The sequence below is a fragment of the Tenrec ecaudatus genome, chromosome 14, assembly GCF_050624435.1.
Source record: "Tenrec ecaudatus isolate mTenEca1 chromosome 14, mTenEca1.hap1, whole genome shotgun sequence".
Taxonomy (NCBI): Eukaryota; Metazoa; Chordata; class Mammalia; order Afrosoricida; family Tenrecidae; genus Tenrec; species Tenrec ecaudatus.
The window spans coordinates 13,615,186-13,632,928 of record NC_134543.1 but is presented as its reverse complement, the minus strand read 5'-3'; the positions used below and the strand labels follow the sequence as shown (position 1 = coordinate 13,632,928).

Below are 17,743 nucleotides of genomic sequence, written 5' to 3'. Positions count from 1 at the left end.
AGGGGGCGAGTCATGGAACTGAGCAACAGTAAAAAGTTTTTGAACACCCAGGGATCAGCAATTAATTCCAAATCAAAGCCATAATGAATCCAAGGTGTTTCTGGCAGCATTTGGTTGAGCTGCTAATTTCCTGGGGGGCAAGGGGTGGAGGGTAAAAAAGGTTTTAGGACAGCCATTGCTTCCTTTAATTGCTTATTCCCAATGTTTGGTACACAGTAGCTCATCGGTGAGTATTTATAGAGTGAATAAATGAACTCTGGGAAGACAAAAGATATTTCATAGATCAGAAAACTACAGCTCTTTGGTTCAGTAACCTGCCCACCTGCACAGATTCTCAGCAATAACTGCTTCAAATTGGGCCCAGGCTTGACCACAGCGGGTAACCCAGGCCCACCTGAGCACCTAGGCTCATCTACAAATGTTTTCAGTCGTCATATAAGGCCGCCGCCTGCTTGTTGACATCTGGTCAGGAAGATTGCTTTAACTGTTTATCCTCTTGAGAGAGCTTTTGCAAAATTTCCCTCAACCCCTCTGTGATTACGTACAAGTCCACAAGAGAAACATGAAGAGGGAACCTTGACCTTGCTGTTATGCATAGAAGGAAGCATTTATATGATACCTTGTGTGGAAGGCAAAGGAGCCCTGGAGGTGCAGTGGTTAAGCATTATGTTGCTGACCACAAGTTCTGCGGTTCGAAACCACCAACTGCTCCACAGGAGAAAAATGAGGCTTTCTACTTCAGTAAGAGCTAGTCTGGGAAACTCACAGGGGAAGTCTTACCCCATCCTGTAGGGGCACTATGAGTCAGTATCTGCAGGATGACAGTGAAGTTGGTTGGGTTTGGTGGGTGGGAACACCCTGATGGTGTAGTTTGGGTTGCCAGTTGCAAGGTTGGCACTTCAAAACTCAAGCCCTAAAGAAGAGGAACTGATAATAAGGACTCAAGTAGAAAGATATGTTTTGAAAATGACGATGGCAACAAATGTACACATTTCCTTGATATAATTGATTTATGGATTGTTATATTTGTAAGAGTCCCAAAGAAACTAATTAAACAAAAACAAAACTCCCAACCCCTTTTCAGGAGAAAGATGAGGCTTTCTACTCCTGTACAGAGTTACAGCCTGAGAAACCCACAGGGGCAGTTCTGTCCTGCTGGTTGCCATGAGTCTGAATTGACTGAATGGCAGTAAGTTTGAACTCGGTGGGTGGGAAAGCCGTGTTGGTGGGAAGAAGCAGCTGTTTGCCAGAGAAGTGTTGAAAGCCTTCACTGTAGCTCCTGTGAGGTTGGGTTGGAATGGCAAAGGAAGGTGAGGTTAATGAATGCCAGGTGCCAGTCCTCTCCACTTTGGAAATCCACCCCCAGATGCAATGGCGGAACTGCGTCAGCTCAATTGCGTGTGATTCTGATGCGCCACTTACTAACTTGTGTGACTAGGCTGGGTCGTGGAGGTGACTGACAATGCAAGTAAAACCTGCCAGAGAAAACAAACCAAGAGAAGACTTACTAAGCCCTGCCAAAGGGAAATCTGGGAGACAAACAAGGCAGTCCCTAGGAGTCTGGGCTCTGAGCGGTTTCAGGAAACTGGTCCGGCTGTGCAAAGTGATCAGGAAAGCACGTCTGTGATGCTGGGCACTGCAGCCTGTCGGAGAAGACTGCACGTCTGCTCCAGTGGGGAGTCCATCTTGGTATTTACTGCAGCTGCTCTTCCACGGGCTTTCTTACTGGATGCCGTTGAGTCACCTCCAACTCCATTGGAGGTGACCCTATTGACCTTGTACAATAGAGCAAAAAACGCTGCCCCGTCCTGCCACGCCCCTGATCCCTGACATGCTTGAGTCCGTTTTTGCCTTCCAACCGTGGGGCTCGTCTTCTAGCCCTCCTGTATTGACAATGTTCTGTGGTGATCAATATTCCCCAAGGTGTTCTTTGGCCATTTTTCACGAGCTAGGTCAGCAGGCCCACCTTTCTAGTTCATCTTCGTCCGTGGGAGCTCTGCCAAGACCTGTCCACCACGGGTGACCCTCTGGGCACTTGAAATCCCAATGGCTTCGCTTCTGATATCCCTGTATCCTTTAAGCCACCACTGAGCAATAAAAACTGGCAGGGGGTCGGTGGCCCACAGACCAAGTGTCTTGATTGCGAAGAAGGTGATCATGTGCTAGACTACACTGTGGTTGTCTAAGTGTATTTCAGGGAGCCCTGGTGGTGCTATAGCCATGAGTTGGGCTGCAGCCCTCAAGGTTGGCAGTTCCAAACCACCAGCCACTCCAAGGAAGACTGGGCTTTCTATTCCCATCAAGAGCTCCAGTCGGGAAGCTGCCCGGAGGCAGCTAATGGTCTATGGCAGTGGTTTGAGGGCTGAAATGCATTGCATGGGTGATTTGACTAACTGCTTAACAACTCCACTCAGGCACATACATGGTACTATACGTAGTCCAAGACTAAACAAAGCGAACTTCAGCATGTGTAGGACAAGAAAAGAGTTTCATTCTCTAGAAAGTAGCTTTCCAGAAAGTTTTTTAAAATTTTGATCATTTTATCAGGAGCTCTTACAGATACCATAACAATAATTCAATCACATCAAGCAGTACTGTCCATTTGCTACCACAATCAGTTTCAATACATTTTCTTTCTTGAACTCCCTGATATCAGCTCTGCGTTATCCCCCTCCTTCCCATCTCCCACCCTCTAGGAGCCCTTATTAATGCCTCCCCCCACCAGTAATAGTTTTGTTTTTTCTTTTTTTTGCCAACAGTGATGGGTACAGGGGAAGGTTAAGTGTTCTTGATGGCAAGAATGTCGCTTTTCTGGTCGAGTTAAGTCAATCAAATTGCATCTGAGAGAAATTACTGATAGGTGATGAAAGGTAAACATAATAGTGGGGTAGGAGGAAAGAAAAAATATATCAATACATGCATATTCATGTATGTATATATATGCAAATGCAACAAAGGAGCAGATGGACTTTGGGCCTCTATTTAAATCTTACCTCAGTTCAAGAACACTTTGTTCTAATAATGCAATATTGTATGATACTCACCTTCCTGACATGATCACTGAAGACAAAGTGGGTGCAAAAGCAAATGTGAAAAATCAGATAGTGCCTGGCTATTAAAAGATACAGCATCTGGGCTATTAAAAGACATAGTATTTGCTTGTAGTTAAACAAGCAACAATCTAGCAGGGAAGCAACAAAGCCCACATGGAAGAAGCGCACCAGCTTGTGTGATCATGAGGTATCTACAGGAAAAGGTATCAGAAGTTCAAAAACAAACCAAATTGATGTGAGGGGGGGTGGTTGTGTTGTAGACCCAAAACCTGTAACATAATTAGTCACTTTTAGAAGGGACGATAAATCCCCAGGGTACAGTGTGGCATTGATGAAGCATAACTATCTTCTAGTTCTTTAATATTTCCGCCCCTTACTTTTGTTTTAACTCTTTGGTCATGTTAGATTTGCATATGTTTATATATTTAAGATCACTAGGTACATGAAAGCCAAGATAGATAACCCTTCAAAAGCAATAACAGGAGTAATGACGAGGGGGGATACAGGTGGGGAATGTGGACCTGATAGCACTGATGACTATATAACCCCGCTGGATGAGATCAAACAACAGAATTATATGTGAATGGATTTTTAAAATCTTTTTATTGGGGGCTCATACAACTCTTATTACAATCCATACATCCATCCATTGTGTCAAGCACATTTATATATCTACCATCATCGTTCACAATACACCCTCTTTCTACTTGAGCCCTTGGTATCAGCTCCTCATTTTCCCCCTCCTTCCCCCACCCTCTCATCCTCACAAACCCTTGACAATTTATAAACTATTATTACTTTTTCATGTCTTACACTGTCCGATGTGTGAATGGATTTATTTTTAAACTCACATTTCCCTACTTTTCTGAAGAGAGCTCCCACTGTCCCTTCACTTAATAAATGGCAGACAACCCATCCTGTTGATTCCGACCCATAGCGACCTTACAGGAACCTCCCATAAGATATCCATGGCAGTCATCTTCACTGAAAAGGAGCCCTGGTGGTGTAGTGGTTATGCATTTGGACCGATAACCACAAAGTCAGCAGTTCAAAACCACCAGCTGCTCCTCAGGAGCAGAATGAGTCTTTCTACTTCCATAAAGATTTGCAGCCTCGGAAACACACAGGGGTAGTTCTACCCTGTCCTGTAGCGTCACTATGAGTCCATGCGTTTGGTTTTTCAATCTTCACTGACACAGACTGCTGCATCTTCTGGCCTTAAAGCAGCTAGTGGGTTTCCATGAGCAGGTGAATGCTTAACCACTGAACCACCAGGACACCTTATCACATGAAAGTGATAAATTATAGTCCCCAAGACTAGAAATTCTCTGAATAGCTCAGCTCCCTAAATATCTCATCGACCGAGTTCTTGGACTTTTACAATGTATTTCATATCGATATAATTAACTCTAAGGAGCCTTGGTGGTGCTGTGGGTTAGGTATCAGGCTGCCAAAAGCAAGATTGTCAGTTCAAACCCACTAGCTGCTCCAAAGCAAAAAGATGAGGCAGTTTGCTCCCATAAAAGGTCACTATGAGAGGAGCGCTGGTGTCATAGTGGATGATGCATTGAGCTGCTAACCAGTTACCGGTTCAACCGCACCAGATGTTCAATAGGAGAATGATGAGGCTGGCTGTTCCTGTAAAGATTTAGTCTGGGAATCCCACAGGGTACTTCTCTGGTCATAAGTCATCATCATGGTAGCTGTGGCTTGGATTAATACAGACCACCTGTGGAGTTATATAATCTGTTGTCCATTTGAGAGGATTAAGAGTGAAGGAGTAGTCAGTCAATGAGACCTCTGTGTGGTCATGGCCTTCTAGGGATTCTGGGAACTCCAGTATTCCTCCCTGGAGGTAGAAGACGGTCCTCCCCCACCACCACCCCAAGTCCCTGTGAGACATTCTTTTTACAAGCCACATGGAGACAAGCTGACAGCAGCCAGAGCCTCCGAGCTGGAGAAGCCACATGGAGACCTGCAGGTGCTGAGATGCTTCCACCACCTCTGAATCCACAAGACTTTCCACCCACTGGCCTGTGATCTTCCCGCATTCGGCAAGCCTATAGGACAAACTAAACTACCCATGCAGGTTTCCCAAACTGTAACTCTTTACATGTGCAGAGAGCTTCATTTTGCTCCCAAGGAGTATCTGGTGGGTTTGAACCAATAACCTGTGGGTAGCATATCGCCCACCACCCATTATATAGACCACAATACCTATAATTCATCTGGAGAAGAAATGGTCCCAAACCCACTGCCATCAAGCCCATTCCAACTCATAGAAGGTGCCTATATAGTGTTTTCGGGGCTGTAAATATGGAGCTGATGGGCTCATCTTTCTCCCTCAGAGCAGCTGGTGGGTTTGCATTTAGCAGTCAAGGCTTATTCAGTCTAATGCTTAATTGACAGCAGCACCACCACCAGGGCTCCTGGGGAAGAGCTGGTGGCAGCTCTAAACTATCTGTAAATGGCTCCTTTTCTCCAGAAGCCCAACTCTGTCACCTGAAGACTGACACCCTCTATTTGCTTTTGTATGAAGGAGGACTCCTAATTGAAGATTCTGTTGCCAGGCCCTTGCCTTAGAGCTGCTTTTAAATTCAAAGATTGCTTCTGCTAACACTGAGGAGGTTCCCCTAAGGGGCTTCTTTTGTGTTTTATTAAAATCTTAAAGTCACAAACTCTAGCCACTGAAATAGTTCAAAGTGAAATGTGACAGCTTAAATGCCTCTATCCAACAACTAGAGCCTAAAACACAGGGAATGCCTGCGTGTAAGACATGCAAACCAGCAGGCAGTCTGAGCTGCTGCTTGTGAGGTGTTCCGTGCAGTGGTAGGTTAGATGCTGTCCGGCCCGTCCCACTGCAGAGACCCTATGTGTTCAGTGGTACGTCAGTCAGTCACATTCCCTTGGTAAAACCAAAGCCCAATGGTTAGTGCTCAGCTGCTGAACCAAAGGGTAGTGGTGGGTAGAAGTCAGGTGATGACCTGGGCCTTAAGACTGCTGCTCTTAGGTGCCCTTGAACCATTTCCTACCCGTAGTGACCCTGTGAACAAAACTCTTGTCCACTCACCTGCTTCACACTTGTTAGGTTGAGCCCGTGGTTGCAGCCACTGCATCAGTCCACATCTGACTGAGCACCTTCCTCATTTTCCTGACCCTCTATGCAGGGCATCCCTCCCCAGGGACTGGTCCTCCTGATAACATGTCTGCGTTAGTCTGGGTTGACTAGAGAAACAAATCCAGAGACACTGTGTGTAAGAGAGAGCTTTATATCAAAGAGTACTTGTATATTAAGAAACCATCCCCGTCAGATCAAGTCCATAAGTCTGATATTAGCCCATAGTTCCGATACCAGTCTATAAAATCCTTTTTAGACTCACACAACACATGCAGTGATGCCGAGTGCAGGAAGACCATAGCCCTGTGGTGGAAAGTCTTGTGGATCCAGTGGCAGTGGAAGCATCTCCGGGGCTCTGGCTGCCATCAGCATGCCTCCATGTGGCCTGATAACAGTAAAGTGAAGCAAAGTGTGTGGCCTGCCTCTTCTGATGGCACAATCAAGAGACAAAGTTCCCAGCATCCTCATGAGAAGTCCACTCCCATGAGGAGGGATCAGTCAGGCGGTGACCTGATTGACAGGCTAGACTCCACCGCTATAACCTATATGTCAAGTTGACATGAAATTGTGTAACTACCACAATGCCCATAGTGGAAGACTGAATATCTCCAACCCCGTCTCTCAGGAGCATTCTGGCTACACTGCTTCCTTGGCAGATTTGTTTGTTCTTCTGGCCTTTCATTACTCAGTGTTCGTCTCCAACCCCATCTACTCAAAGGCACCCCGTCTCCTCCAGTCTTTGCTCATCGTCCAGCTCTCAAACGTCTGCTATGAGGTGGTTGAGAATACCTTCAAGAGGTCTGCAGCAGATTTGCCCACTGCAGTACTTCTGATTTACTGACTGTTGCTTTCAAGGACAGCGCTGGTGGATCCAAGCAAAATAAAATCCATGACAGCTTCAGTCTTACCCCTGCTTCTCATGACAGCGCTCAATGGTCTGTGTGTGACGATGTTGGCTTTCCTTGTGTTGAGGTGTAATCCACACCCAAGTCCATAACCTTTGATCTTCATCAGTAAGTGCTTCAAGAAGCCCTCTTCCCATTCTGAAAGCAAGACTGTGGCATCTGCAGGTCGAAGGTGGTAAGAAGCTACCTCCAGGCCTGATGCCTGAGCTCTTGTGTAGTTCTCAGATTATCCACTCTGCAGTTGGAACACCAAAAATTGAGCTCACTACCATTGAGTCAGTGCCAATACATAGCACGCCTGCAGGACAAGGTAGACCTGCTCCTGTGAGTGTCCAAGACTGTAGCTCTTTATAGGAGTAGAAAGCAGTCTTTCTCCCATGGAGCAGCTAGTGGTTTCGAACTACTGACCTTGCAGTTAGCAGCCACTAGGGTTCCCTTGCAGGTTGAAGAACTATGATGGAAATGTGTTGTCGGCCCAATCTTCAGGCCCTTGTCTTGCCCTATCAGCCCATTACAATAGAGCAGGCCCTGCTTAGGAGAGAAGCAAGGAGGGATTTTATTGTCTGCACTGACAAGCAGCATTGTGGGGTCTTGTCACCAAAATTGGGGGCATGTGGGCCTTTTACCTCCTTAGTCTTCAGGAGTCTAGCTTTTTTCCTACTCACCCTCTCACCCACCTCTGCCCATAAACAGACCTCCGGCTGTCAAGCCATGTGCTTCCGGGTGTTCTCCAGCCGCATCTCTCACTTCCGAAATAGTCATACTGTGTTCCTTCCTGGGGGTTCTTGGGTAGCAGAAGGGAGGTGGCAGAGTCACATACGAAGCAAGGAGCTTCACAGAAACGGGAGTTAGTCTAAGGGTTTCAAAAAGATACCACCTGTTCCAGGGGGATGAGACACCCCTCCCCATTCAAATGTATTTTATAGAGACCCCTTTATTAAATCTTAAAGTGAGCACAGACAAGACATCCAGATGAGGGAGAAATTCCACATGAGGCCACAGTGGAGTTCAGACGAGGGTTCACAGCCATGTGGCTAATTACCATCTCACTGCCGTCCAGTAGGTACTAACTGGTACCGACCCTACAGGACAGGATAGAACTGCCCCTTTGAGTATCCAAGACTAACTCTTGAGGGGCTTAGAAAGCCCCCCTCTTTCTCCCTGTGAGTGCCTGGTGGTTTCTAGTTGCAAACGTGTGGATCGCAGCCAATAGGTAACTGCTGTGCCACCAGAGCGCCTGGCTAATTAGGTCAGGGGTCCTCAAACTACTGCCCGTGGGCCACATGCAACCCGCCGAGGACATTTATCCAGCCCTCCGGGTGTTTTTGTCCCGTTTGTTTTTTTACTTCAAAGTAAGGTATGTGCAGTGTGCATAGGAATTTCATAGTTGTTTTTTAAAAAACTATAGTCTGGCCCTCCAGTGGTCTGAGGGACAGTGAACTGGCCCCCTGTTTAAAAAGTTGGAGGACCCCTGTGGTCATGGAAAAGAGGCAATTGTCACTGAACCTTGATTGGCAGCAGATGAGTTCCTTTCTATCCCACCTGAGACTACAGAAATGGGCACGGGACCATTGGACAATTAGGTTAGAAAAGCTTCCACAGGGTTGGTTTGAGGCCCTCTCTAACCACCTCGGATGGGGTATGATTCAGGACTAGGTGACCTTGGCACCCCAGTTCCCATTACATACCTTCATTCCTAGGCAAGTCCAGAATAAAGGCTAGACTTGCCCTCCCTTTGCTAGCAAGGGGAGAGTCTTAGTGATTCACTTTCAAACACACTCTGCCTGAAGGCAAAGTGGTTACCGATTCACTTTCAAACACACTCTGCCTGAAGGCAAAGTGGTTACCGCGCTGGATAATAGAATTCATTGGAGGCTAAATGTCTGTGGATTTAGGGCTCTCTGTAAGCTAGCCTTCTACAAAACGAGTGCTCAGAATCGAAGCTCTTATTCACCAATCCCGATTGAAACCGCACAGGACCGCCTGTTCTGTGTACAGGTTCCACCTGAGAACCATGAAGCGTGCTGGAATCCTCGTTCTGAGCAGTGTTACCCACAGTTAAATGCCTCAGGAAAGCCAGTAAAGCACAGGGAAACGTCTTTCTGGTAGTCTCCGCTTCCAGCCAGGAGCCAGCTGCTGTCCGCCGTGATGGCCTTCGTTCCAAGTCCTCTTCGAAAGCTGCCTTGAATTCTGTCAGTTTCCCCACAGGGCACTGCTACCTGCATGTGGCACGAGAGACTGGTCGGTAATTTCTGCCTTCGTGAAATAGGCGCAAGCACAGGTCTTGTCCAGTCAGGTGGCTGTTGTACAAACTTCTGGCATAGATTAAGGAGCTTTCCCAGGCCTGAGTCAGCTTGTTGGAACATCTCACTTTCTGGAGGCTTCTCTGCCACGACCTCGTCCACCTCTCATGTTGGTGGCGTCACAGCCCTGTGTCCTGGATAGTGACATTCGCCGCAGGGATCTCACATCTCAAGGATATGCTCCACTCTCCTTTCTGAATGGTACTAAGAGTCTCCTTTCTACTCTGGAATTGCTATTTTTAATTTTATTTATTTTTTTAATCATTTTATTGGGGGTTCATACAACTCTTATCACAATCCTTATATCAATTGAATCAGGCATGTTTGGACATATGTTGCCTTCATTCTTTTTTAGACATTTACTTTCTATTGAGCCCTTGGTATCAGCTCCTTTTTTTTACCTCCCTCCCTCCACCGCCAGAATTGTTCATTTTAAACCCAGTGGGATGACAAAGCTGACAATCCCCACGGTAGGGTTTTATTTGCCTTATTTGCATGCCCCACCCCACATGGTATATTTTATTTTACTTTATTAGCAAGCTATTCAAACCTCAAGTGCCCGCATATGCCTCCTATTTGCATAGCCCCGCCCCCCTCCTTCAGTAGGCACCACAAAGACTGTATCTGAAAGAGCTGTACCGGCCTTTGATGCCTGCTGCACCAGGGATTGGAATATTGCAGCCTGAGGCTGGAGTGTTTTCCTCTTTCTCCTTTAGAAATGCTAAGTGTGTGCCTCCTTTCTTAGTTTTCTAACTCTGGGCCTTTTCACGCTTCATTGTAATAGTTTGTCTTTTCTAATTTTCCTTTGAAATGTTCAATTGTTTGACTTCTTCCCCTCTTCGCCACCTCTTCTTAGGAGCAAGCTGCCCTACACTTAAGCTCTAGAGTCAGGGCCTTTCATGACATCCATTTTGTCCCCTTCCTGATGACCTTTGACCTTGTTCATCTATACCATCCTTGGTGTCCTTCCACAGCTTGACTGGTCGTTGGTCACTCATGTTCAGTGCATCACATGTATTGTTGAGATGGTCTCTGACCTAAGGTGGGATTGACTCAGAGTTGTATTGTGCTTCTCGTGGACTAGTTTTTCGTTCTTCCACGTAATTGTATGTATAAGTTATCAGTGGTCTGTTCCCCCTCAGCCCCGTCTGACTGCTGATATTGAGTGTCTCCATCAGTCTTTCCTGTGCTGTAGTTCATTTGGCACCAGTAGGTTCCTCTGGCAAGTGGCCCGTGTGCAATCAGTGCTGGCGTTGTTGGAAACTTACTTGGAATGAATAGGTCAGTATTGCAAGATTCTATTGTGCTGTCTCCCACATCGTTTTGTCACCAGGGCTGTATTTCAACTGCCGACCCTTCTTGGTTTCTGCCTTCCAAACTCTGCACACTGGTAACTGCCAATACAGTCTGATTACATGTGTGCTCAGTTTTAGATCGCTGAAGCTGCTAAAATCTTCCATTTCCTTCCCTGTAGCTTGTGGGTGGTGTGTGAACTTGAATAATAGTAAGATTGTAGGCGTCACTGTCTTCCTGGACTCATGGAGGAGTGCTCGTTATCCCGTCCTGGCAGCATCGTGTTTCAGGATAGATCGGGAAGTGTTCTTTTTGATAATTAATGTGGTTTCATGCTCTCCAGTTTATTACTGTCAGCACAGTAGACCACGTGAAGGACCCTCGGTGATACAGTGATTGCGCTGCGATCTGCATGGTCGGCAGTTCGAAACCACCATCAGCTCTGTGGGAGAAACACTGAGCTTTCTATTCCCATCAAAGCTACAGTCTCAGAAACCCAAAAGGTTTGAGTCAGCATTGACTTGATGGCAGTGAGTTTAGTTGTTTTTGTTGTTGTTGTTTTTTGGAACCATGTGATTGATAATCTGATTCATATCGACCAATGCCAGCCAGTCCATTGCAGTGCACTAATGCCTAAGACATTTGTATTTGATGTAATTTGGAGCCCTACCAATGAAAGTAAATGAAAGTCCCCCAAATATTGCTCCATCTACACCCTTGCGGATGACTCTACGTTGAGGAGCCAGCTGTTTCCCAGGCGTCCTGGGGTCCCTTCTGACCTGAGGGCCTCATCGTCTGGCGCTGTATCAGTCAGTGTGACACCGCTGGGGATGAGATTTCCCCTGGCTAGTTTCTTAAAGTCGATCGCCACATCCATTTTGCTAGCCTGTCTTGGTCAGGAGTCTCCGCTGAGACTTGGCACCAGCAGGTGACGACCCTGCTGGCATTTGAAAGACCGGAGGCACCACGTCTAGTCCCATAGCACCATGCAAGCCACCAGGGTATGACAGACAACAGACAAGATGCCAAGCCAGACAACCCTCTGGGGCCATTCTGCGTAGACCAGCCAGGAGGTGGGCGACATGGTGGGTGCCACATAGTGGTGAGGGTGGCATGGACTCACTGAGCAGTGTCTCGGGCTGTGGCCCACAGGGTCGCTGTGCGTGGGAATAGGACAGCAGCAGGGAGGAGCAGTCCTGGAGTTGGGGTTAGATGTGAGTGGGCGTGCCCACTCTGAGCACCGTCCTCCCTCGCTACTGATCTTCTCTGTCAGCGCAGCAGGCCAGGGCCAGAGCGGTCACTCCCCCTCCGTGGGCTTCCTGAGACTGTCATCTTTATAGAATTGGTCCCCGGGTCTTTGCCCGACAGAGCTCCTGGTGGGTTCAAACTACGAACCTTCTGATAAGCAGATGAGCGCTTAACCAGTGTGCCATCGCGGCCCCTCAGAAATACTTCCAGAGGGAGGGAAGGAGACTGCAGTGGTCATTTGGCATGTCATGAGGGGCTCGCTGCACTTCATGACAGGTAGCTGATCTCCTGGGAAATCACCATGGGCACCCTGGCCTCTGAGTCTGGGTGAGAGATCAAACTTATGTTCCAGTGTGCTCTAACGTGTACATGGTTAGAATTCCCTCAAAACCCCTTAAATGGCCCTCTGGCTCTCAGTGCCCCTGGGGGCCTTGAGGATCCAGATTCCATCTCATCCCGGTGCTCTGCCCACCTCTTCCTGGATTGGCCGAGGAGAAGGCCTGAGTGGAAAGAGGAGTCAGGGGAAGAGGAGGTGTTTTCTGGATGACGGGTTTTCTGGATACTCACTGCCTTTGAGTCAATGTTGACTCATAGCGACCCCTGTGGGTTTCCCCTGACTGTACCTGTTTACAGGAGTAGAAAGTCCAGTCTTCCTCCTGAGGAGCTGCTGGTTATTTTGAACTGGGGACCATGTGGATCTCAACCCAAGGCATAACCACTACCCCACCAGGATTCCTTGCCTCTAGCATATTTAGGAGCCTCGATGGGTGTCATGGTTACGAGTTGGGCTCTGACCCACAAGGTCAGCAGTGCGAAGCCACCAGCAGCTCCTCGGGAGAAGGTCAAGGCTTTCTACTACTCTGGAGTGTTAAAAAAAACAAAAACAAACTCACTTCCATCTCATACTGCTGATTCACAGCCACCCCCTGTAGATTTCCCAGACTGCAACTGTTTACAAGAGTAGAAAGCCCAGTCTTTCTCCTGAGGAGCTGCTGGTGATCTTGAACTGCTGACTGTTCAAGTCGAAGCCCAACATATAACCACTACACAGACTTGGAAATTCACCCGGGCAGTTCTACGCCCTCCCCTGCAGGGGTCGCTATGCATCAGCATGGACTCGATGGCAGGGCGTGCTGGCAGGTTCGGGTCCTGTTCTGTGAAAGCAGCCCTGTGTCTCCGTGGGCTTCGTGGCCCAGCGTCTGGCGTCACACGAGCTGCATTTGTGACCATGGCTCATTGGACAGAGAATCTGAGAGCCGAGGGAGCCCCGGTGGCACAGTGGTCAAGTGCACAGTTGCTCACGATAGGTGAGTTGTTCCAACCTGCCCAGGGCCTCCCAGGTAGAGAAGGTGGCTACTGTTCTGTCACGTGAGAGGTCACTCTGAGCCAGATGCAATTAACAAGAACAGCAAGTGTGAGTTTGCCAGCCGCCTGCCAAGCAGGAGATAACTGTAAAGACCAACTGAGGCACAGGGTGAGTGAGAGGTAAACTGAGGCATGGGAGACAGACAAAGATAGTTGACAGGTCAAAGGGAAAGCAGAAACAGAAATAGCTTTATTCATGGTCCAGCAAGTAGTCCAGGGGAATCATGGGCTTTGCCCGGGGTCTGGGGTTTTTAAAGGAAAGCAGGGAGAAGGAGGTCGGTGCTTCAGCAGCAAGGTTGATGGCCCAGGATGTCGTTTGGAGTCAGGCTTCCCTGGCACCATTTCTCGGTCTCCTCATTCCCCGGGGCAACTTGCTGACCTCCCAGGATGCACAGGAAAGCGGGGCCCTGGCCTGCTTTAGCTTAACCCAGTCAATAACGAACCGTGTTTCCATCTCCCCTGTCCACAGGGGGAGAGGGATGTCTCAGGAAGGCGATTACGGGAGGTGGACGATATCTAGCAGTGATGACAGTGAGGACGAGAAGCCGGCGCTGGACAAGCCGCTCGCCTCTTCCCCTCCCCCCACGGGGCAGGGCCCAGCCAGGGAGCCCCGATACCACTGCTCAGAGGCACGGCGAGCCGCCCACAAGCAGAAGGTATCCCCCGTGAGATTCAGCAGCACGGAGCCTCCTTCTGCAGCGACACCTCCCAAACGGCAGAAGAGCAACTCCCAGGGAGACCTGGGCTGGTGTCTCTCCAGTAGCGACGATGAGCCACAGCCAGAGACACAGCAGAAGCCGGCTGGGAGTACGGGCATCAAAAAGGAGAGAAGTCCCTCTCCTCCCCAAGGCCACGCAGCAGAAAGGACCGGCGACCACAGCCACCCCGCCAGGCCCAGGCTCAAAGAAGAGGAAGCCGAGGAGGAGACATCAGGCACAGGCCAGGACATCTGGGACATGTTGGAGAAGGGGGACCCTTTCCGGTTTTACCTCACCAGGGTCTCGGGAGTTAAGCCCAAGTACAACTCCGGGGCCCTGCACATCAAGGGTGAGTATGGCTGCTGGCTCGGCCAGACTGACCCCTGGGGTGTGCTCCCGGCCAGGTGAAGGAAGCTAGAGTGACCCTGAGACCCCTTCTTTATACTCTTAGCCCTCTCTTGGGGGGAAAGAGAGAAAGACCATTCCGACCAGTTAATGCTGTCCTTCGGCACGGACGGGTTTACTGCAGGCCACCCCACCCTGTCAAACTTGTGACAAGGTGACACCGTGCCCAGGAGCATACACTGGGCAGCAGCGGGGCTCTGTGGTCCAGAGAGCCTCCCCATCACCTGGAGACCTTCAGAAATGCAGATTCCCAGGCTCCCCTACAGACACCCCCCAACTCAATCATAAGTCCGGGCATAAGTCTGACGCCTGAGGTCTTGACTTTATGTGGTATTTTGTAAAAGAACATGTAATCCCGATTAAATAGCACGGGACATTTTCTTTCTGGAATTTTATAAGGCAGTACTATTCTCTTAAGCCACACGTTGTCGGTGGCCATTCAGTACGTTTATCATGACAGTTCTCAGAATAGGGTTTTTATCCCAGTGTGAATTGGATCTTCTACGTTTTGTCTTCTCAGATATTCTGTCCCCCCTCTTTGGGACACTTGTCTCTTCGGCTCAGGTGAGTTTACGATCGCCTCTTCTTGGGGTGGAATGGGATAGCAAGAGAGCATGTACAGCATCCCCGAGCTGGTGCATAGGCGGAGGTTGGCACCTAGCACCACCGTTGCAGGGTCCATGGCCCTTGCTGCAGCGTGGGGGCATGGCCAGCAGAGCTTGGGAGGCTAGCTTAAATCCCAGGGTCAGCCGAGTTGGGGAAATGCAGCTAGAGAGTTTTCCTTTGAGGAAATGGACCATCTCTTGGGACCCGGGGAGGGTGACTGGATGGCAAAAGGTCATGTTTGTGTTCGAAAAATAAGTCTGACGTTTCCTGCACCAACCAAAAAGGAAGTCGTGAGTAAAGTTTGAATCTTCTGCCTGGGTGGTTGCTCCCATCTGACAGAGCTGGCCCCTGCTTGTTGATAAATCCCTGCCATGCTCCCAGCTCACGCAAAAAGTCGTCCGGGAGGAAAGGTCACAGCCCCAGAGAATGCAGAGCTGTCTGTGACCTTAAAGATCTGCGGCTTAGCTAGATGCAGTTACTGGGTCCCAGAGAAGGATGAACCATGCCCAGCGTGGGGAGGCGCCTCTACGGGCCAGATCAGTGTGAGCTGTGGCCAGCAGGTGGTTTTCATAAGCCCAGTGACATTTCAGTCCCAGAGATCTCTGCCAAGCTGGCCAGTAAGGCCAAAATGAAACAGGTCTTTCTATAAGATCTTTTGTGTATCTGTCTTTTGATGGTCACTCAGTTCTCTGTCACAGACTTGATGCTGACTCATGGCGATCCTCTAGGACAGGGTAGAACCGCCCTGTGAGTTTCCGAGATGGTCACTCTTTACCGGAGTAGAGAGTTTGTGGCAAGAGAAGGCTACGTTAGTTCACTTTTTACCCTAAGTCAGAGGCTGTTAGAGGACACAGTTTACAGGTGCACTTGCTACCAGAGCCTGCCCACATGGCAACTTCTGTGCCCGTGTCCTCAAGCTTCTCTTTCTTTCAGTGCCTTTGACCACATAGCCCCTTCAAGACACTTTCTAGCCTCACAGCACACGGGACTGTAAGTGAACTCTAACACTCACAGGGATGCTCTTCCCAGAACAAGCAACCATTCCACCAAAAGGGTAGCATTCACCCCAACCCCCTTTGAAGCCAGACAGGGGCAGAAGGAGAAATGGATGCAGGGAGCCCCCCAGGGGAGCAGAAAAGGGGCTTTTACCCTGAGGGCACGGCACGCGGTGGGCACAGTGTTGAATAGGCTCTGGAAACTTCCACTCAAACCACAGGTTTCTTAAAAAGAGGGAGTATTTCAAGCCTGACCGGAGGGATGTAGCTGTGTAAGTAGTTTCCAAGGGAAACACTCCTTTAAAGAGGTACAGTCTTGGAAACCCCCAGGGGCAGCAGATCCCTGTGAGTTGGCATCACCTCCATGGCAGTGGATTTGGTGGGTTTTGTGGTTTTTATGAGTAAAACACGTGGCCTGTAAGGATAACAGCCAATAGTTCTCGTAAGCCGCTTGTCTGAATGACGCTTGATGTAGTCCCTTCTCTTCTCCCCCATCTAGTTTAACTACTGCTTCGACGTGGACTGGCTGGTGAAGCAGTACCCTCCAGCGTTCAGGTGAGCTCCTCAGATGGGCTAATGAGCCTCCTAGGCCTTTACGATGCAAGGCGTGCACTTCCTTCCTCAGGTCTTTGCTGCCAGTCCGTCTGTTTTGAATGTCTTTAGAATCCAATGAAGCCGTACAAACCTGCCTGATATAAGGGAGGAACGGCAATCTCTGATCTCGTCCTCCTTCGCCTCCCTCCTTTCTGTCGATGTTAGCATTTCCCACTGAGGTCTGCCAGAGAGTAAGTGAGGGCAAGCCCCAACCTAGTTAGAGAACGTCCTGTCCATCACCCCGTGCCCCCAGGCCTCTAAGTAGGCCGCAGTGTGCTCAGCATGCCACGCTCGACTTGGCGGAACAGTGTTGCCCATATGTTCATTCTCTTTAGTTATGTGTTTGTTTGTTTGGTTGTTTTAAAGGAAAGGGGATCTTGTTACCTATCATTTTAGTGAGGGCTCTTACAACTCTTATCACATCCATACATCCATCCCTTGTGTCAAGCACATCTATACATTTGTTGCCCTCATCATTCTCAAAACATTTGCTTTCTACTTGAACCCTTGGTATCAGCTCCTCATTTTCCCCCTCCTTTCCTGCCCCCTCCCTCGTGAACCCTTGATAATTTTATTATTTTGTCATACCTTACAATGTCCGACGTCTCCCTTCACCCACTTTTCTGTGATCTATCTCTCCCAGGGACGAGGTCACATGTAGATCCTTGTAATCAGTTCTTCCTTTCCACTCAACCCTCCTGGTATCACCACTCTCACCACTGGTCTTGAAGGGATCATCTGTCCTAGATTCCTTGTGCTTCCAGTTCCTATCTGTACCACTGTACATCCTCTGGTCCAGCCATATTTGTAAGGTAGAATTGGGATCATGATAGTGGGGGGTGGGGGGCGGCAGAGGAAGCATTTAGGAACTAGAGCAAAGTTGTATGTTTCATCATTGCTATGCTGCACCCTGACTGGCTCATCTCTTTCCTGTGACCCTTCTGTAAGGGGATGTCCAGTTGCCTATAGATGGGCTTTGGGTCTCCACTCCCCACTCCCCTTCATTCACAATGATATGATTCTTTTGTTCTTTGATGCCTGATACCTGATCCTTCAGCACCTCATGATCACACAGGCTGGTGTGCTTCTTCTATGTGGCCTTTGTTGCTTTTCAGCTAGATGGATGCTTGTTTATCTTCAAGTCTTTAAGACCTTAGATG

At 48.7% G+C, this 17,743-nt stretch overlaps 1 protein-coding gene across 1 annotated transcript in view; it reads left to right on the top strand.

The window, feature by feature from the left end:
- Window positions 1–17,743, top strand: part of TDP1 (tyrosyl-DNA phosphodiesterase 1) — an 88,478-nt gene that overhangs the window by 1,244 nt on the left and 69,491 nt on the right. Inside the window, exons 2-4 of the mRNA XM_075531526.1 lie at window positions 13,755–14,332; window positions 14,909–14,952; window positions 16,489–16,544. Of these exons, the coding sequence (XP_075387641.1) occupies window positions 13,765–14,332; window positions 14,909–14,952; window positions 16,489–16,544 (668 nt within the window). The 5' untranslated portion in view covers window positions 13,755–13,764. The remainder of the gene's footprint in view (window positions 1–13,754; window positions 14,333–14,908; window positions 14,953–16,488; window positions 16,545–17,743) is intronic.